We start from the raw sequence: 21,164 nt of genomic DNA on the forward strand, positions 1-21,164 counted from the left end.
TTGTTTCTCAGCATTTCCTGCTTCAACACCACTGTACTCCAGCGTGGGTGACAGAGTGAGACCCTGTCTCGAAAAAATAAAAACAAAAAAAAGGAGGGAGCCTCAGAAATCTGTGGGGCTAGAAAGAAGATGGCATTTATGACATCAGGATCCTGGAAGGGAGAAAGATGACAGAGCTGAAAGAGGCCTAGAAGAAGCAAAGACTGAAAACTTCCCAAATTTGGCAAAAGGCATAAACTTACAGAATCAAGAAGCGGAGTGAACCCCAAACAGGATAGACCTAAAGGAATCTAAGACATATAGGCCAGGCGCGGTGGCTCAGGCCTGTAATCCCAGCACTTCGGGAGGCCGAGGCTGGCGGATCACGAGGTCAAGAGATCGAGACCATCCTGGTTAACAAGGTGAAACCCCGTCTCTACTAAAAATACAAAAATGGGCGTGGTGGCGCGTGCCTGTAATCCCAGCTACTCAGGAGGCTGAGGCAGGAGAATTGCCTGAACCCAGGAGGCGGAGGAGGTTGTGGTGAGCCGAGATCGCGCCATTGCACTCCAGCCTGGGTAACAAGAGCGAAACTCCGTCTCAAAAAAAAAAAAAAAAAGAAATCTAAGACACATCATAACCAAACTTCTGAAAGCTACAGACACAGAAACTCTTGAAAGCAGCAAAATGAAAGCAACATTTTATTTACAGAGAAAAAGCATTTCACCTCCTGGAACTAATAAGCAATTATAGCAAAGTTGCAGGATGCAAGGTTAATAAACAAAAGTCAATAGCTTTCCTATATACCAGCGACGAACAAGTAAAATTTGAAATTAAAATTACAATGCTGGCCGGGCACGGTGGCTCACGCCTGTAATCCCAGCACTTTGGGAGGCAAAGGCAGGAGGATCACTTGAGCCTGGGAGGTCAGTGCTGCAGTGAGCCATGATCACACACCACAGCACTGCAACCTGGGCAACATAATGAGAGCTTGTCTCCAGAAAAAAACCAAAAAACCAAAAAAACCTGAAGCAAAAGACCCAGAATAGACACACACACACACACACAAAGAACAAAGTTGGAAGCCTACCGTAAAACTACAGCAATCAAGATGGTGTGTCATTAGTAAAAGATCAGTGGAACGGAACAGAGGGCCCAGACTCACACACATAGAGCCAACTGATCTCTGACAAAGGGATGAAGGCAGCACCATGGAGAAAAGACAGCCTTTTTGACAGATGGTGCTGGAACAACTGGACGTTCACATGCAAAAAAAAAAAAAAAAAAAAATGACTCTAGATAAAGCCTCTTATCCCTCTCACAAAAATTAACTCGAAGTAGATCATAGACCTAAATATAAATGGTAAACTATAAAATTTCTAGAAGATTGGCCAGGTGCTGTGGCTCACCCATGTAATCCTAGCACACTGGGGGACCAAGATGGGAGGATCGCTTGAGGTCAGGAGTTTGAGACCAGCCTGGTCAACATGGTGAAACCCCATCTCTACTAAAAATAAAAAAATTAGCCGGGCGTGGTAGCAGGTGCCTCTCATCCCAGCTGCTTGGGAAGCTGAGGTAGGAGAGTCACTTTAACCCAGGAGGCGAGGGTTGCAGTGAGCTGAGATTGCCCCACTGCACTCCAGCCTGGGGGACAGAGTGAGACTCCATCACAAAAATAAAATAAAATGAAATCCCTAGAAGTTGACACAGGAGAAAATATGGATGGTCTGGATATGGGGATGACTTTTTAGACACTACGACAAAGGCATGATCCACACACACAAAAATAACTGATGAGCTGGACTTGATTAAAAACTTCTGCTCTGCAAAATACACTGTCGGGAATGAGAAGACAAGTTACAGACTGGAAGAAAGTATTTGCAAAGGATGAATCTATTAAAAGACTGTTATCCGGCCGGGCGTGGTGGCTCACGCCTGTATTCCTAGCACTTTGGGAGGCCAAGGTGGGTGGATCACCTGAGGTCAGGAGTTCAAGATCAGCCTGGCCATCATGGTGAAACCCCAACTTAAAAAAACAAATTAGGGCCGGGCGCGGTGGCTCAAGCCTGTAATCCCAGCACTTTGGGAGGCCGAGGCGGGTGGATCACGAGGTCAACAGATCGAGACCATCCTGGTCAACATGGTGAAACCCCGTCTCTACTAAAAATTACAAAAAATTAGCTGGGCACGGTGGTGCGTGCCTGTAATCCCAGCTACTCAGGAGGCTGAGGCAGGAGAATTGCCTGAACCCAGGGGGCGGAGGTTGCGGTGAGCCGAGATTGCGCCATTGCACTCCAGCCTGGGTAACAAGAGCGAAACTCCGTCTCAAAAAAAAAAAAAAAAAACAAATTAAAAAGACTGTTATCCAAAATATACAAAAAATTCTTAAAACCCAACAATAGAAACAACGCAATTAAACAATAAGCAAAAGACCTCAAGTGACATCTCACCCAAGAAGAAATGCAGATGGCAAGTAGGCATATGGAAATAAGTTCTGCATCGCCTGTCACTGGGGAAGTGCAGATTAAAATAGCAATGAGATACCACTACATACCTGTTAGAACGGGCAACATCCCAAACCCGACAACACTAAGTGCTGGCGAGGGGTGGAACCATGGGAACTCTCATTCACTGCTGGTGGGAATGCTGAATGATGTAGCGACTTTGGCAGACAGCTGGGTGGTTTCGTGCAAAACTAAATACATTCTTATTATGTGATCCAGAAGTCATGCTCTTTGCCATTTACCCAAGCGAGATAAAAACTTGTGTCCATACAGAAACCTGTGCACGGATGTTTACGGCAGCTGTATTCGGAGTTGCCCAAACTTGGACGCAACTCGGACACTCTCCAGGAGGTGAAGGGATGACCTGCGGTGCCCACGGACAATGGAGTATGATTCAGAGCGAAAACGAGATGAGCTATCAAGCCATGAAAAGGTACAGGGGACAGAGATGCAGATCACTAAGTGAAAGAAGCCAGGCTGAAGAGGCTGCTGACGGTATGACCCCACCCAGCTGACGTTCTGGGAAAAGTGAAACTGTGGAGGGAGGAAAAATGGCTGCCGGGGTTGTGGGGAGGGATGAACAGGCAGAGCACACGGGTGTGTAGGGCGGTGAGACTGTTCTGTGTGCTGTAATCTTGGGTAGGTGCCACTGTACCCATGGTGTGTGGAATAATACCAAGAGGGAATCTTAGCGTCACTGTGGGCTTTGGGTGATGATGGTGTGTCACTGTGGGTTCATCAGCTCCAACAAAGGGACAGCTCTGGTGAGGAATGTTGGTAGCGGGGAGGCTGCCGTGTTGGGGGGCATGGATTATATGGGAAATTTCTGCACTTTCTGCTCAATTTTGCCCTGAACTCAAAACTACTCTAAAAACTACTCTAGTAAAAAAAGAGAGAGAAGGAGAGAGACCCAGCATGGTGGCTCACGCCTGTAATCTTGGTGCTTCAGGAGGTCAGGGAGAGAAGATCATTTGAGGCTAGGAGTTTGAGGCCTGGGCAACATAGCAAGACCCTGTTCATTAAAAAAAAACAAAAACAAAAACAAAAATGTAGCTGAGTATGGTGGTGTGAGGCTGTAGTCCTAACTCCCTGGGAGGATTGCCTGAGACCAGGAGTTTGAGGCTGCAGTGATTTATGATCGCACCGCAGCACTCCAGCATAGGCAACGAGTGAGACTCTGCCTCTATTAAAATACGTATATTTCTAGGGAATCATCAACAAAGGTTGTCACTGCAGAATGTGTCTTCGTAATACGGTAAAATGTTTCTATAGTCTATTTCCAACAAAGATATGACATAGTTTACAGTAAAAGATACATATAATAGTATGAATAAAAAGCATATTTTAAAAAGTAAAACTATATGGAAAAAAGAGACGGTTAATCCTAAATCTGGGCTAACGTAATTTCTGGTATTGAATAGATCGACTTCTCAATTTCCTGAAAGTCAAGGCAACACCTAAAATATCAAACATTAAAGTTTTTATTAAAGTTTGTTGTTGAAAAAAACAAAGCAAACCCACTACCATTTGTAGGAGACTCAAACGTTTTCCTGATAACCATTTTTAAATATCTGAAGAACATCCACGCAATCACAGTCTTCAATTCCAGTTTTATCGGTGGCTGCGGCCGGGCGGTGCTCCCGGCTTGCTCTCCAGCCTCTGCTGGGGGCGGGGTTGGGCGCAGGATGGAGGCAGGGCTGGGGGGAAGATGCCGCTCGCTCCTGACGCCCTCCTCCGGTGCTTGCTCCCCCCTGAGGCTAAGGACTCCCGGGAAGAGTGCAGCAGGGAGAGCGCACAGTCCGCCCCTGGCGCGAAGCTCAGCTAGCTCAGCTGCACTGGGGCCGGCCGTGCCCGGGCGCCTTCCCAAAGAGCGCGCCGCCTGCAGAAGGGGCTGCTTCCTCCCTGCTTCATCTTCTGCCCCCACCTGCTCTCTGGATCCTCTGACTGTTCTATCGTTTTATCTTGGATGAGGGTTCGACCTTCCATTCTCTAAGACAGTATTTTAACGGACTCCAGACGATAACTGCGCCCCCACTGAAAGGCGACCAGTACTGGCAGAGTACTGGCGAGAGGTCTGTAAAGGGACAATAGGAGCATCCAAGCAGGGAGGGTAAACACCGAGGCTTCCGCCGACGTTCCGCCGCCGACAGCGCCTTCTCTCCTAAGGGTGCTCCCGGGCCGCCAGGCTTCCTGTGCCGGGTGCAGCCTGTGTTCACTGCGAGGAAAGAGCGATGTCTAAACAAGGATTTATTCTCCATGTCTATGAAAAATCGGAGGGTTTTTTTTTTCCTGGATAAACAAAAAACCGAAACGTAACCTTCATCACAAAGGTGGCCCGAGTTATTTAATAGGTACAGAAGAGAAAGCTGTGGTTAAATTTGCACAGCTACACTCTCAGATGAGAACCTCACATGCTAATCTGGGTACCGTTGTAAAATAGCGCGGGCTCTCCGCGGGACACAGAAGAGATGTGACTCTGTCTTCTCGGTCACCCTCCATGCCGCCTCTGGTCAGCACAGTGGCTTTAGCCACGCCTGTACCTGGGCTTTCACTTCTCAGGTGGGCTCCTCTGCGAGCGGCACTGACTTAGCCAGCTTCTCTCTGCTGCTGGGAGACCCTGCAGCGCTCACGCCTGCCCGGTGGCGCTTCCTTCACCTCCAGGCATTAGTTAGCTCAGTACACCTGGCCACCATCAGCGCATCCTCGGCTGGCTCACACTTCCTCAGGGCTCCCGGGTGGGCCAACCTGGTTCAGGACCTCCCTAGGCAGCCCTTCCTCAGAAGAATGCTTCAGGCTCCTGTTCCCCATTCCTCCCTCCACTCCGTGTCCCAGGGCTGTGCTGAGGCGCCCCACCCTTAAGGTGTGGCTGGGGCCAGCTGAGACCTGCTGTGAGAAGACATTGCATTTCAAACACTGGGTACACACAGAGGAATGTGAAATCTCTCCATCGTTTTCATTTTGATTACACATTGAAATGATAGTGTTTTGGATATATTGGGATAAATAAAAGGTTACTAAAACAAATTTTACGTGTTCGTTTTCATGTTTTTACACGTAGCTACTAGAAACCTGAAAATTACCCATGTGGCCAGCAGATCTTGCTGTTGGCAGTGCTGCCAAGAGGGATGGCAGGAGGGAGGCAGCCCCCCAGGAGGCAGCTTCCAAAGCCCCCATTTCCAGGTCACCTTCCAGCCCCCACGGGTGAGAGGGGCCAGGTGGCTCCTGCAACAGTGTGCATCCCTGCTCGCCCGATGCTGACAGGACCAAAAGCACACACAGCAGGTGGGGCGTGCCACCAGCTGAGGGTTCCCCGCCTCACAATGCGTGTCTTTACCTCTGGCTTTCTGCTACAGACTCTGGACCCCAAGGGTCCAAAGGGAATTGCAAAGGGGAAGAATTCGTTCTTCCTTTTCTCCTCCGTGGCTGCCTGTCGCTGTGTTTGCAACTAGACTATTCCAGACTCAGCTCCAGAAAAGACTGCTTCCTCCCTGGATGCTTGCTCACCGACTGCCCGGTGCCTGGTCCTGGCGGCCAGACTCTGCCTCGGCTGCACGTGTCCTTGAGGTCCCTAAACACCCTCTGAATAACCAGCACTGTTCATGAAGCAGAAACATGAAAGTACATTCCCGAAATATATTTCAGGGTGGGTACTCAGCAGATGAACGCAGTTTCAGTTGCTAATTAATGACAACAATTGAAGACATCGAAAATTTTTATTCAACTTTGCTTTATAACAGAACCAAAAGCATCAACTTACTAATTCATTTTACCTGCTGGTTTCTGCAAGCTAGTTATGTGAACCATATTTTACAAACAATAATATTACAACAATAATTATGGAGAAGTTAATTGGATAATAGAGCTTTTTCACAATTCAAGTCGAAACACAGAAGAAACTAGATAATTTTAAGCCCCTTAAACCAAGACAGGCTGACGCAAGCCGGGCCCCATGGCCCCATGGCCTGCGTCTCCCGGGGCCATGGGAAAGACTGACAGTTTGTGTGCCTCTGGGGGAATGTCTACACTACAGACAATCTTTGGGTGTTCAGTAGTTCTCTAGAGATTTTAAGTGGTAGCATAACAGCCCATCTGGAGAATTTATTTCTAAATAATTTGAAAAGCAAACAAGACACCATTAGGGTTTTTATGCAGAGCAGCCTCAGGAGGAACATTCTCCAAGAGGATGTGTCAACAGGAGTGAGCTCTCCCAGGGCGGGCCCTGCCCTCCCCTGCCCTGTAGACACTTTCCCAGGACTAGGGGAACCCAAGTGCTCCCTCTGGGCTAGACCTCCTCAGAAAAGGGGGCGTGGGTTGCCACATCTTCAGAGAGCTCTGAGTAAGCTCCCGGGCCCAGGGGTGCAGGGTAGTCAGGCTGTTGCTGTAGAGCCGGCCTCCTGTTCCCCGAAACAACGTTTCTAAACTAGCCATTTCTAGACTAAGACAGACTCAACATGCATTCACCCGTTACTCTACTCCATTTTCAACCCCTTGGATTTAAACTCAACGTGGAGAATCTGGGATAAGCACCTTCCAAATTCCTCTAGGATCATCTGCTCCGCCAGGCACTGGGAGTAGTGCTCTTTCTCAGCCTCTTCGCCCTGAGCCAGCAGGCAGGCACACGTGGCCTCCACCACCTCCCAGGAGATGCACGAGGAAGGCCGCCTGTCAGAAACATCAGGTAAAGTCCACTCAGCTGCCACTGTTTCCACATACAGTACCATTCACATTGAACAGAACACTGCTTGTCCCTGCTGTTTTGAACAACATTGTCTTCCTCATACAGGAAACTACTAGGCCATGCCCAGTGGCCTGTAATCCCAGCACCTTGGGAGGCCAAGGCAGGAGGATGGTCTGAAGCTGGGAGTTTAAGACTAGCTTGGGCAACAAATCAAGACCCTGTCTCGGAAAGGAAAGGAAAGGGAAGGGAAGGAAAGGAAAGGAAAGGAAAGAAGGGAAGGGGAGGGGAGGGGAGGGGAGGGGAGGGGAGGGGAGAGGGGGAGGGGAGGGGAGAGGGGGATGGGAGGGGAAGGGGGGAAGGGGAGGGAAGGGAAGGATTAACTGCTTTTAGAAGAATAACACGGAAGACAAGTAAATCTGTCTTTTGACATCCATCTCATGGCAGTTTCAAATTTTCCTCAAAATTGGATCCACTGACAAACCCAGAGGATCCTGGGCTACGGGGTCAAGCACGTGGGCCAGGCAGGGAACTGCAGAAGCAGGACTCTTAGCTGAGGCAGGGCATAGGGGACAAGCCAGGCAGCTTTGCTCTGAGTCCTGTGCCACACTGGGTGTCTCCTCTCCTCCCCACAGGGCCATGTGCAGCTAGAGAAGGCTGAGCGTTCTGAGACTCGCCCGTCAAGCCTTCAGGTGGCACAGTCAGGATGGCCCTTTCCTTTTATGCCCCCTGGAGCTGTGAAAGAGGTTCTGAGAGGCAAGTTGTACTGTATCACATAGGACCAGCCATTCTCCCCACTGAGCTCAGGGAGCAACTGTGGCTTAGCTAGATAGTGGCCCAAGTAGTACTAAGCTGAAACAATTTCAGGAAACCTTTATAAACGATTAAAAAGTGTTGGTTTATAAACGTAGAGAAAAATGTTGGGTTAAAGTCTCTCTATGAAGACAGTACACGATGACTTTGCTTAAAGAGGAAAAGACAGGGCTGCCCTTGGGAAAAGAAGGGCCGTAACACCGTAAGACCAGGCTCCAGTGTACAGGCCCTGCTGGACTCCAGGGAACACACATCCTGCTGCAGACCATGACATTTTCACACAACACTTCACAGCCAATGAGGCCAGGTTTTGGTAAATTTTTACTGATAAAGACCTCTGTGAGTCAGCTGGGTGTGCTGCCTCACGCCTGTAATCTCAGCACTTTGGGAGGCAGAGGTGGGAGGATCACAGTTCAGGAGTTCGAGACCAACATGGCGAGACCCCATCTCTACAAAAAGTAGAAAAATCAGCCGCATATGGTGGCACGTGCCTGTAGTCACAGCTACTTGAGAGGCTGAGGTGGGAGGATCACCTGAACCTGGGGATGTTGAGGCTGCATGAGCTGTGATCACACCATTGCATTCCAGCCGGGGCCACTGAATGAAAACCCTGGTCTCAAAAGAAAAAGACCTCTGCAGGTCACAGTCATGAGTATTTCTGATATCTCTCTAACCAAATAAGCACGAGTTTGGCTCTGCAAAAATGATACTAACTAACGACATATGGTACTTTATCTTGATATGACCATGACATGGAACTCAAAGTTTTTTGAAATGAATGAATGGAATCTAATAGTAAAATTGTGACTCAACCTTTGAGACCTACTAGGGTTACAATGCGGCTTCGAAACTGATAAATGCGAAATTATCCAACGAGGCTGGATCCACAATCACTTAGGAAGGAGAGCAGTGTGGACCCAGCACAGCTCTTTGCTGCCACTTCCCGAGATAAAGGACTGGGAGGTGCACACTGTCTTTGCTGCCCGGGGCCAGCGTGGCTCTGTTAACGCAAAGGCAGCGTCAGAACTCTGCTGGCCCTGCTGGTGATGCTGGCAGTGGGGCCCTTTTGTCTGGTACAAAATGAGAGTAACTCAGTGAGGATGAAAAGAGGACAAAACAGGTTTCGGCAGCAGGGCATCTAAGGAAACACGGCCACCACCCAGGATTACCCATGGAGGGAGGAACGCTTCCCTCCCGGCCACCTCCTCCCACACGCCGGCCCCTGCAGGCTCCCACGTTTTTCCAGTGTATAAATTGCCCTTTATTCTCCTCTCAAATTACCCTCTACTCCCTCTATTAGCGGAGGTTAATTCAAAGTACGTACCTATCTTTACTGGATTTTGGAAGTCCGGGAAATTTAGTTGGTGACAAATGATGGCTGCCTTCCAAACCAGTCTGCGCACAGTTTGGCATGCTCATTAGTGTCTTTCGTTCTGGGCTTTCTTCATAATTTTTGCAACCAATGCATTTACAAATAGAAGAACACATAATTTTGGCCTGGTAATATAAAATTCTTCAATAAAATTAGGTTGTCCCACAAGTCATCAAAAACAGACAGATTTTATTTGGACCTTAAATAATTATTTGCATATATTTGCCTATATGAGTGACAGAGAGTGTGTGTGTGTGTTGTGTGAATGTGTAGGTGAGTGTGTGTTGAGCACTGAGTGTATGTGTGTTGAGTATGTGTGTGTATGAGTGTATATAGGCTGTGGGTATGAGTGTAAGTGTGCACATGTGTGTGAATGTGGGACTGTGCCTGTTTGAGTGTATTTCAGTGTGAGTGTATATGATTGTATGTGGGGGGTGAGTGTGTGCGTGTATATGGGGTGTGTGTGCATGTGTGAGTGTGAATGTGTGTGTATGATTGTATGTGTGTGGGGTGAGTGTGAGTATATGGGGTGAGTGTGCATGTGTGAATGTGACTGCATGTGTATGTGTGTGGGGTGTGTGAGTATATGGGGTGTGTGAGTGTGCATGTGTGTGAGTGTGAATGTGTGACTGTGTGTGTATAATTGTAAGTATGTGGGGTGTGTATATGGGGTGTGTGTATATATGTGTGAGTGTGAATGTGTGTGACTGTATGATTGTGTGTGTGTGGGGTGTGTGAGTATATGGTGTATGTGAGTGTGCATATGTATGAGTGAATGTGTGTGACTGTGGTATGATTGTGAGGATGTGTGGGGTGTGTGTGTATATGGGGTGAGTGTGCATGTGTGTGAGTGTGAATGTGTGTGACTATATGTATGTGTGTGAGGTGTGTGAGTATATGGGGTGTGTGAGTGTGCATATGTGTGAGTGAATGTGTGTGACTGTGGTATGATTGTGAGGATGTGTGGGGTGTGTGTGTATATGGGGTGAGTGTGCATGTGTGTAAATGTGTGTGACTAGTATGATTGTATGTGTGCGGAGTGTGTGTCTATGGGGTGAGTGTGTGACTGTGTGTGTGATCTGCAGTTTTCATCACGCACTGCTGTTACGGAGGCGCAGTGGTCCTGCTGCTGATGGAGCAGAGGCCGGGCGTGTGGGTGAGTGCCAAGCAGAGAGAGGGTGTTGCTCTCCCTTCACCAGGGAGCCAGCAGGCTGCTTCGTGTGACTCTTATTTAAAAGAAAGCCTGCTTTAGCTGATTATTAAACTGTACCTTATGGTTCTCTTTCAGCACGCGAGGCTATTAAGCCGGTTCTATGGGTGCAGAGAATGCACAGTGAGTAGAACCTGAAGCTGTCCAAGAGCAGGCCTGTGGTTGGGAGCTTCAGGGGAGCCTCTCCTGCTGCCTTGGGGATGGATTCTGTTTCAAGTCTTTCCTTGCAATATGGTGCTCAGGGGGCTGGCGTGTTCCAGCTGTACCCAGCAAGCCCCGCCTTTCCCCCTCATGCCAAATTCTTGTTCGTGCGGGCCCCAGGGGCTGACCGAGAACTGACAGTGTCAATCACTATGGATTTTGAATTTCTCTTTCCTTCAGCCCCCCAGGGAGTTCCCTGTGTTCTTTCCAGCTGGGAGACGCATCTTCAGGGGTTTGCATTCTGCTTCATCTGCACCTCTGGGTGTTTTGAAGCAGGAGGCTTTCCACTTTCTAGTCTACACTAACGCCACAGACTAAACAACAGTGCTGTCCCTTTCTTCTGAACCTGCACATTCTGTGGGCTGTGCCTGGCATAGGCCTGGCCTTGGGAAAGTAGGCTGAGCCACTGTTTTGTGGCAGCTGGTGAGGGCACTTTACGGGACAGAGAGGAGATGCCGTGAGTCCGGCTGGAAGTGGTTCCACTGGGGGGTGTCGCTCACGTGTGCACTGCGCGTCCCTGTCTCTGTTGTGTTCTGACTGCACTTTCCAAATCCTAGCTGGGGATTGCGGGGTCTGCCTTCTCAGGTCTTTCCATGCATGTCTCCAGAGTCAGGAGCACTGTTCTCAAGCCTGACCCACTATGACAGACAGCCTTTTAAAAGTATAATTCACAGGACCCCCAAAAGACCTCAGGTAAACCAAAACAGAGGTTTGTAAGGAGGGTGTGCTCGGCTGCTCCCGATAGGGCCTAAGCTCAGCTGATATTTGGGAAATCAATTCAGATTAGTATGAGTGCCCTTCTAGAAACTCTGGAAGAAAAAAATAATGATATTTATCTTTTTTAATTACTGTGAAGTTTTTTAACCACAAGAGTTACTCAAAATATGTAACTGTCCTTTGTGTGAGTGGCTTAGCTCGGGAGATGCACCCACCTCCTGGCACTCACAGTAGTTCCTCAGGCAGCCCAACCTCCTGCAGTTGCACCCTTTGCTGTGCCGGGGTCTGACTTCACCCAATTGGCCCTTCCCAATTTGGGGCTGGAAAGCTTCTGGATCTCTACCGAGACATGCCTAGGGTGGAACAGGAAGCTCCGTCAGGATGGATCTTATCACTCAAAAACTCAGGGTCAGTGAAGGGCGCCTCATTTGGTTGTTGTGAAAGGTGCCACAGGAAGCAGTGAGTCTCTTTACAGAGTTCAGAAGGTGAAGCCCCTTCTTGTTTCATTTTAATTAGTTTCCACACAAAAAAGGTGATATTATAGCTATGGTTTCTTCATGTTTTATTTTTTGAGTTTCCAAGTCATACATATTTACTGCAAAAAATAATGGATGGTAAAGATGCAAAGAAAATCATTGTTTCCGTGTGGACACATTTCCATCCAGCATTTCTGGGGCCCTCTTTCCTAAGATGGTTGAGGTTGTGGACTATCCTAACCGCTCACACTGCCTGAACACGACTCAACAGACCACGTGCCAGGCGCCTTTCCATGGGATTCATATACACGCCCTCTCATTTAATCCTTGGCGACCTTGGGAAGTAAAATCTACTACTGTATGATTGCTTCATATATGGAGAAACTGAGGCACCGAGAGGTTAAATAACAGCTGGTGAGTGGCGGGATCCTGATTCAAGGTCCCCATGCCAACTTCAGCGCCGGTCTCAACCGCTGGGCCATACCTTTCTCACACTTGTTATCAGGGTCTGTGTGTTGTCACCTTTTAATCTCTCTACACACACATACATACATATCTTTACATACAAAATGATTCAGTGCTCTTTGTAAAGATTCAAATAATACAGCAACCACAGTGGAAGTCCGCGGCCTCCCTTCCCCTTCCTGGGGTTGACATTGGAATCGGTGCTGCCCAGCAGCACAGCCCCAAGCACAAGGCCATCAGTGAGAACGTGCTGCGGGACAGCCCCAGCCTGAAGTGTGCGGCTTTAGGTGTTTTCACAGATCATTGAAGTGTGACAGGCAGCGGATGCACACATCTGCAGCTGTGGTATGATGATCTTGTGCACGTGTGCACACCCGTGTACCTGTGCACAACGGGGAGCCACTATTCTGACTTAGAGAGCTTTAGGTTTGCCTGTGCTGGTGCTTCAGGTAAGTGGAAGCCCACAGCTTGCACTCCCGCGTCTGCTGCTTCCCTCAGGTAACGTCTGAGAGATCCATCCGTACTGCTGCGCTTAGCTGCAGCTCCTGCTTTTCAACGATGTGTGGACGCATCCATTCTACCACGGATGGACATTTGGGCTGCTCTGCATGGAGCTGCTACCACGTTCCCGTGCAAGTCTTCTGGCAGACATCTGCCCTCGTTTCTGCTGGCTGTACTTTTAGGAATGAAGCGGCTGGACCGTGGCATACACAAAAGTTTCGTTTTAGTAGCTGTTATCAAACCGCTTCCCAAAGTGGTTGTGCCAATTTATATTCCTATCAGCAATGTATAAGGATTCCAAGACTTTCTGTTTTTACAGTTTTAATTGTAGATAGTACTCTTCATCCCTAAATAAAATGTGGCTGAAGTTTAGATCCATGACAATATTCTTCTGTCCTATGGATGTGGCTATATCAAAATTGGTAAGATATTTCAAGTCGCTCATCCATAATTCAAGAGGGGAATGAAATTATTTCAGAAAACAATGCAGAGAGCAGCCATGCCCTTATAATTGTGTTGTATTTGCACAGGACAGTCTCGGGTCCACGGTCGATGGCTCTCGACTTCCCTTCATGAATGAGTGGGCACCGGAAGTGTCTCCCTGGAGCAGGTTGACAGCCCTGAGCCTAACTGTCCCTCCCTTCTCCCTGATTATCTTTTGTGCCCACAGGAAGGGATCAAAGCTGCAAGCTCCTGTGTTTAGCCTTCAGCAGAGTGGCCATCGGGGCCATCGAAGTCACCTTTTGCGTCTCTGGGAAAACCTAGATTCTTCTTCTCTTCTTCTAGAAGCCAAGAGGTCAATTTTATAATTTAAAATATAGGATGCCCGAGCACTTTCACCCAGCCTCCTCAGGCAGCGGACTGTCTACGCCTTTGCAGACTACAGGGCTCCAGCTCATGCTTATCTGCTATAGAAGATGACCCCAAATGTCCAAACTCCAAGACAAAGCAGATGTTCACATGTTCCTGAATCGGAACCTTCCTAGGCTGCTGCACCTCTGAAGCCTTCCCACATCATAAAGAGAAAAAGGCCTTTCTCTGCCTACCACTTTTACAAGAGCCCCTTGTCATGGCTCAATACCCCCACCAGCAGGAATCAAGTCATATTCAATGTATATATTCTTCAAAACTGTGGGGGTTTTCCAATGAGGAATCTCACTGGAGATCATTTTATGAGCATCTCAAATAGTTTGAAGTGTTTTTAAAATGCATGCATTTAATGAACATCTATTACCTTAATGGCTTTAAACCGTTCAATTTCATGATGCAAGTTGTTGCAACAATTATTACAATTGCAGTTGTTGCCAAAGTCCCCACTGGCGAAGCAGTCACAGTGCCTGTGAAGGAAAGGACAGAGTGAGTGGCAGGCACAGATGGCACAGTCAGTAGTGAAAAGAGCACACGCGTGTAAGAAAGGAGCCGTAACGTGCTGCAGTCAGAACGTTGGACACCAGAACACTAAACACTAGAAACTAGACTTCTAGACGACTGAGCCCTTTTTTTACAAGAGCTAGATCAGCTAGGATGATGCTCCCCAGTGACTAACACAGAAGAGAATAAAACTAGTTACAACCATTTGTTTCATCAAAAAGGATTTTGCAAAGCAAAACAATTTCCTGGCAAACCCATTGCCATCCATCAGTCCTCCCTGGCCCCTAATTGCCCTCTGCCATTTTCCCAGGAGCACAGTAAGTTTGGTGGGCAAAAACATCGAGAAATGAAGAAGTGTCTTCCCTCAACTGCTCCAATCCATCCACCATGACTGAAGGTGTGTTCACTTCTTCCCCCGACCTTGACTTTGAGTGAAAATTAATGGGACCCAGAGGTGGAACCTGGCCTAGGCCATATCTCACTTTCATTCTGTGAGGGGAAGTGAAAGGAGAGGAAGTGAATGGATGAGGCAGCTGCCGTCACACCTCTTGGTTGTAAGGCGAGGGTTGCTCAGGAATCCCGAGTCTAGAGAAGCCCTTGGAGTGCCCTGTGACTACTGGGCCACACAGGTGGATGGCAGTGCTGCGGACTGGCTCTGAGGGTGCCCTGGGAGAGCCACTGGTGCTGGCAGCCAGTCCTCTTCCCCACACTCTTGAAAGTCACCTGCTCCTGCACTGTAAGGCAGAGAGGTATTTACAGACCTGCCCTTTACCCTTCCCAGGAGGGGCAGGAACGATGCTTCCTTAACTCATGTGAGAATGTAGCATCAAGGCTGGGATCCTCCTGTGCCGCCTACGACCCACTCCCAGAGAGCCTGTGAGGAGCTTGTCAGCCACTCCATGGCTTCCACCTGTGAGCAGAGAAGACCCCCGTTGCTCTCTTCTGTGAGCATGGTTCTCTTCCTCGAAAAGAACTTCCAACTCATTTTCTACATTGGCTCTGCTGCCTTCTCCCATGCACCAGTCAGCTTTGCAAGCTGTGGAGTGGGAATTGTGGTGCTCAGCCTCCCAGTCCCAAAGTGCTGCTGAGGGAAACTTCCCGTGGTGCTGCAGGAATGTGGCGAAGGCCATGCAGTGGACCAGATGTCTGCAGAAACCTCTCTGGGACAGAATTCCCAAACACAATTCTTTTAATAAGTATTATTTTCATATTTTAAAATAATATTTTTAAATGCATGTCAAGTCATCAGGAGAGTGAAAAGGATCACCAGAGGCCAAAAAGCCAAGAAATTGTGAAACCAGAGAGGTGAGTTCTGTAGCAGCTAAGTGTTGTCCTGGGGCATCTGCCAGTCCCTGGGGACCTGGAGTTTGGGTTCCAATGTGCTGCTCATGCAGGAGACAGGAGACAAAGTCTGGGCTACAAAAGTGAGCATGAGACCAGAGCATGAGGAGACCCCTGAAAGGTGAACTCCTCAAAGAGTGAATTATTAAATAGACACAACTCCACTCCACAACAGGGGAGAGGAGAGACGCATCCCCTCTGGGAGAAAGGGGAACTGTAAAGGTCTCTCCTGAGCCTACAAGCCATGAGGATGGAGAGAAGGGAAAGGGGACAGCAACAGAAGGTTTGGACACCCAATAGCAGAGGGTCGAGAGAACTGGCGTGGCAGACTCAAGAACACTGACCCTGAAGCCAGCAGGAAAGAGCTGGGAGGAGCTGTGGAAGCCTCTGGAATCAGCAGCACCAGGTTCTTCCAAGGGAGACAAAGCCAGGTGAGATCAGAGAAAGGGGGCTGTGAGGTGGTTTCTCTGCAGGAAGGCACGAGTCCCCAGGCTCCTCCTCTGTCCTAGCAGCTGGGACCCCCCCGCCCCCCCGCTGGCCCACCACCACCATGGCAGAGTTTAGAAGTAACTCTCCTGGAGCAAAACCATTGAGGCATGGATATGATGATAATGAACAAATGCAAGAAAAGTGAGCGTTGAGAGAGACCCCCTAAATTTCTTCTACTCAGCTTCTAGCAAGCATTCTAGCCGGAGACTGGAAAAGCCTTTGCTGAGGACTCTGACCAGCCCAGGAGAAAATATCTAGTCTGACATTGAGTTTTCCCAATAAAATAGCCGAGTGACCACCCTGCAGTGAAGCTACAGTGAGCAAGCCCTCAGCAGTGCACCTGCAGCCCCCGTCACCCCACTCCTCTGCTACAGCCTCCTGGTCAGCCCACTGTTGCTTTCTCCTATGATTAGTTCTAGTTTTTGTAACTTCTAGGTCTTTATAACTGTGATTACTTTTTTGCTTCCTAAAATATCTTTTTTCATATCCTGAGGTTTTTTATAAGAATCATCTTCCTGTTTCATAGATCAATAACTTTTCTTAGTCTTTCTAAGACTGACGATACCACCTTCCTCCTGGTTTTCTTTTCCATGCACGGCCCATTTCTGTGGGCCTCTGTCTTTCATACTCTGGAAGATTTCCTAACGCATCTGCGGATCCCTGGGTGTCACTCTGCTCATACTTAAGAGTGAGATGTGGGCTGACCGGAAGCTGTAGTGGAGGAGTGGGGTGATGGGGGCTGCAGGTGAGGCATGGGCTGACCAGGGGCCTACAGGTAAGGCGTGGGCTGACTGGGGGCTGCAGGTGAGGCGTGGGCTGACTGGGGGCTGAGATGGAGTTTCACTGTTGTTATCCAGACTGGAGTGCAATGGCACGATCTCGGCTCACCACAACCTCCACCTTCTGGGTTCAGGCAGTTCTTCTGCCTCAGCCTCCCGAGTAGCTGGGATTACAGGCACATGCCACCATGCCCAGCTGATTTTTGTATTTTTAGTAGAGACGGGGTTTCACTTCGTTGACCAGGATGGTCTCCATCTCTTGACCTCGTGATCCACCCACCTCGGCCTCCCAAAGTGCTGAGATTATAGGCGTGAGCCACTGTGCCCGGCCTATTTATTTACTTTTAAGATGGGGTTTCATCATGTTGGTCAGGCTAGTCTTGAACTCCACCCACCTTGATCTCCAAAGTGCTTGGATTACAGGTCTGAGCCACCACGCCCGGCCCAGCCTCCAAAATTTGAAGAAAAACTATTTCCAACCTGAAGTTCTCCTCCCAATCTGAATTATCATCTAAGCATGAGGATAGACTAAGACATTTTTAGACACGTAAGGTCTGAAAAAATTACATTCCATGTACTGTTCCTCATGGAAGCTACTGAAGAAGGCACTGTGCCAAAATAAGGCCGTGAATATCACAAGGAAGTTGCAGGCTCCAGGAGCCAGGGGCCCAAACATGAGAAAGAAGCCAGTGAACCCCCTGGCATCATGGTAGAGGGGAGTCCAAGACAGGAGTTGCATGCAGGCCTGGAACCAGACCCTCCAGAGCAGGCCAGGCCAGGCAGCTTGGGAAAAGCCTTCATGACAGGACTGACAGTGCCCCATGTCTGGCATGCTGAGAAGACCTTTATACAACCAGAGGAGAGGTTAGGGTTACCTTAGTGTTGTATGCACAGAAGACTAAGTACTGGGTATGAACAGGAAGGGAAAGGTACAGAAGTTCAGGAAAGAATAATTCATGAAGGCTCAGCAGGGACTAGAGTTTTCATAGTCATAAAATGTAAAGACTCAATGCTAATATAACCAAGTATATCTGACATCTGGATGTGGGAAATGTGCGTGTTGGGAGCAGTTGTTGTGTGAGTGGGAGAGGAAACAAAGCTAAATCCACATTTCCCATGGTACAAAAACAATAAATCACATCAAACTGAAAAGCCAAGAAGGACTAATCCATACGTTATTTAGACGTACGGATACAAATATTAAAAGATTCAATTAAAACAGTTGAAGTTTCCTGGGAGACATAAAATAAGGAACAATTGTCAGGGGAATACTATTTTTTTGTCATGAGCCTGGTATAATTATGTGGCTGTCTACACTATATGTGTGTGTGATTTGGATAAAAATAATAAACTGAGAGAAAGAATGAAAGATAAATTAGTCCAGATGCAGCACAAAAAGACAGATTACAAATATACAAGAGAGGTTAAGAGAAACAGTCAAGAGTTAGAGGGGCTAACATGTCTGGTGAGCATTACGGAAGGAGAGAGGAGAGAAAATGGGGGAGGGGCATCTTTGGAGTGAGGATATCCACGAGTTTTCCAGAACTGACGAAAGCTGGGGATGCTCAGATTTAAGAAACATAATGAACTCTAAGAAAGACAAACAAAAAGAAAAACCAAAGACAAAAAGAAAATCTCAAATGCACCAGAGAAGAAAGATACATTACCTAGACTCACAGTCGACTTATTGTTAGAAATAACGGAAAACAGCAGACTATCTTCAAAGCATTAGCAGAAAAAAACTGACAACCTAGAATTTTATACCCAGCAAAAGTGTGTTAACTCACCAAAGTCCAGGCTAGGCACATTTTTTTTTTCACTGTACAGTCTTTTGTTGAGTCATTTTATTAACTCTTTCCCTTTTAATCTTTTGAAGATTTTTAAATCTGTTTTCATCACACCCATTCTCTCTCCCACACTCCAGACCCTAAAATCCTTATTTTCTTCTTTCCCAAACATCATGAAAGGGTGGACTGTCCACATGTGCTATCATTCCTTAGCTCCCATTCATTCTTTAACCTACTGCATTTGGATTTCCTCCTCCTGCCCACAAACTCTCAAAGGCAATCAACCAGCGCCTTATTGGAAAGCCCAGGCCTCTCTCCTTGAGTGCTTTGGACCCTTCTGTGTTCCAGAACCATATCCCAGCTTCTGATCAGAAATCTGTATCTTCAGTTCAGCATGTCAACCCCTCCACCCATGGTCTTCATCTGCACCCCTCCCGCTGTTCCAGCCACTCTCTCCTCCTATGCCTATTCTCCATCCATGGTGTCGCCCAGTAACACAGCCCCTGTGTCAGTACTGACAACTACCTTGCTCTCTTTCCCCACATCCAAGGGTTGCAAAATTTACTGATTCTGGCTCAGAAATGTCTTTTATTAATTTTATTTTTCATAAATGTAAATAATACTTATTGTAGAATTTTTTAAAATATAAAGAAGTAAAAAGAAACAAATTACATCTAATATGAATCTCATTTCCTAGCGATGATCATTTGGTGAATATATTTCCGATTTTTCTGTAAAACTAAACATACTGAAATAAGTATATGTTGTTTGGTTATAGATTATATGTAAATAAAAATAAGATCATACTCTACAGACTGTTTCAGTGTGCTTTTATTACTTATCAACATAAGTAATAAAGATAACATTTTGCTTTTATTACTCATCAGTATGTTATGTGCTTTATTACTTATCAATTATGTTATGAAGGGGAGCCTTCCCTGACTGCCATGCTTGCTCAACATGTCGCATCCCCTCAGCCCATTACTGCCTCCTTTGCCACATTTTCTATGGTTCCACTCCGACCTTTAATTATGTGATGATTCATACAAGAATAATCACTTTAGACCTTGAGTGCTGGGAGGGCAGGGACCATAACTCTCTTGCTCACTGCTGTCTTCCCTGCTCCTGAGATCATAGGCATTTGAAAATATTTATGGAATGAATGAATAAATGAGTGAAAAATGATACAATGCATATGTTGGAAATGACCCTGGAACCTGTGTTTTATCCTTCATTGTTACCACCCCTGCCTCCTACAATGGCCTCCTAATTAACTTCACTTTCAACTTCCTCTACTTTGCCATTAGTATTAATTTTCCAAAACCATAAATCAGGCAAAAAGAATCAGAGAAAGGCCGGGTACAGTGGCTCAAGCCTGTAATCCCAGCACTTTGGGAGGCTGAGGCGGGCGGATCACGAGGTCAAGAGATCAAGATCATCCTGGCCAACATAGTGAAACCCCATCTCTACCAAAAACATTCTTTAAAAAATAGCTGGGCGTGGTGGCGTGCACCTGTAGTCCCAGCTACCCTGGAGGCTGAGGCAGGAGAATTGCTTGAACCTGGGGGGTAGAGGTTGCAGTGAGCTGAGATCGCCCCACTGCATTCCAGCCTGGCACCTGGCGACAGAGTAAGACTCTGTCTCAAAAAAAAAAAGAATCAGAGAAAAAGCAGCAATCAGAAAACACAAAATAAGGAAAGAAATGGCGGTTCCTCAGAAAGTAACTATATGATCCAACAATTCCACTTCTGGGTATGTACACAAAGGAAGTGAAAGCAGGGACTCAACCAGATACTTGCTACATCAATGTCCATTGCAGCACTAGGGTGAACAAAACGTGGTCCATCCATACAATGGAATATTACGCAGTCTTAGGAGGAGAGGACGTTCTGACACATGCTACATACACGCGCGGCACTGCAGAAACAGTATGCTAAGTGAACTAAGCCAGACACAAAGGGACAAATATTGCATGAGTCCATTTATGTGAAGGACTTAGAATAGTCCAAAGAAGGAAAGTAAAATAGGGGTTACCAGAGACTGGGGACAGAGGGTGACGGAGAGTTTAATGGGTGCAGAATTCCTGTTAGGGATGATGAAAAGGTTCTGGGAAAAGACAGTGGTGGTGGTTGTACAACACTGAATGTACTTCATGCCACTGAATTGTATTCTTTAAAAGCTTTAAAACAGTAAATTTTATGTTATGCATATTTTGTCACAATTGTAAAAGACGAGGCACAGAGCAGAGTATGGAATGCTGCCATCTGAATGGGAAAACGAAACTGAAATAAAATTTAAAACTTAAAAAAAATAAGGTGGTACAAATAAGTCCCTGTGTGTCAATAATCAGACAAACAATGCAAATGGATAAAAGAATGCTATTGAACATAGATTATTAGAGTTGCTTTTTGAAAGATTCAGTTATATTTAGCTTACAGAAGACACATCTAAAACAAAACTGCCACACAGGAAGTGCAAAAACAA

General features: G+C 47.2%; 1 protein-coding gene across 5 annotated transcripts in view; it reads right to left on the reverse strand.

The window, feature by feature from the left end:
- Positions 1 to 6,179: 6,179 nt before the first annotated feature.
- TESMIN (testis expressed metallothionein like protein) overlaps positions 6,180 to 21,164 on the reverse strand; it is a 44,580-nt gene continuing 29,595 nt past the window's right edge. For 3 of the 5 annotated variants that reach the window (XM_035263603.3, XM_035263605.3, XM_035263604.3), the window contains exons 7-10: positions 14,148 to 14,250; positions 11,687 to 11,824; positions 9,296 to 9,468; positions 6,180 to 7,145 (exon numbers count right to left, since the gene is read on the reverse strand). In XM_035263603.3, the coding sequence (XP_035119494.3) occupies positions 6,953 to 7,145; positions 9,296 to 9,468; positions 11,687 to 11,824; positions 14,148 to 14,250 (607 nt within the window). In that variant the 3' untranslated portion in view covers positions 6,180 to 6,952. The remainder of the gene's footprint in view (positions 7,146 to 9,295; positions 9,469 to 11,686; positions 11,825 to 14,147; positions 14,251 to 21,164) is intronic. The other 2 variants (XR_004730789.3, XM_035263606.3) reach the window with 2 other exon arrangements.

Source organism: Callithrix jacchus, chromosome 10 (genome assembly GCF_049354715.1).
Source record: "Callithrix jacchus isolate 240 chromosome 10, calJac240_pri, whole genome shotgun sequence".
Classification (NCBI taxonomy): domain Eukaryota; kingdom Metazoa; phylum Chordata; class Mammalia; order Primates; family Cebidae; genus Callithrix; species Callithrix jacchus.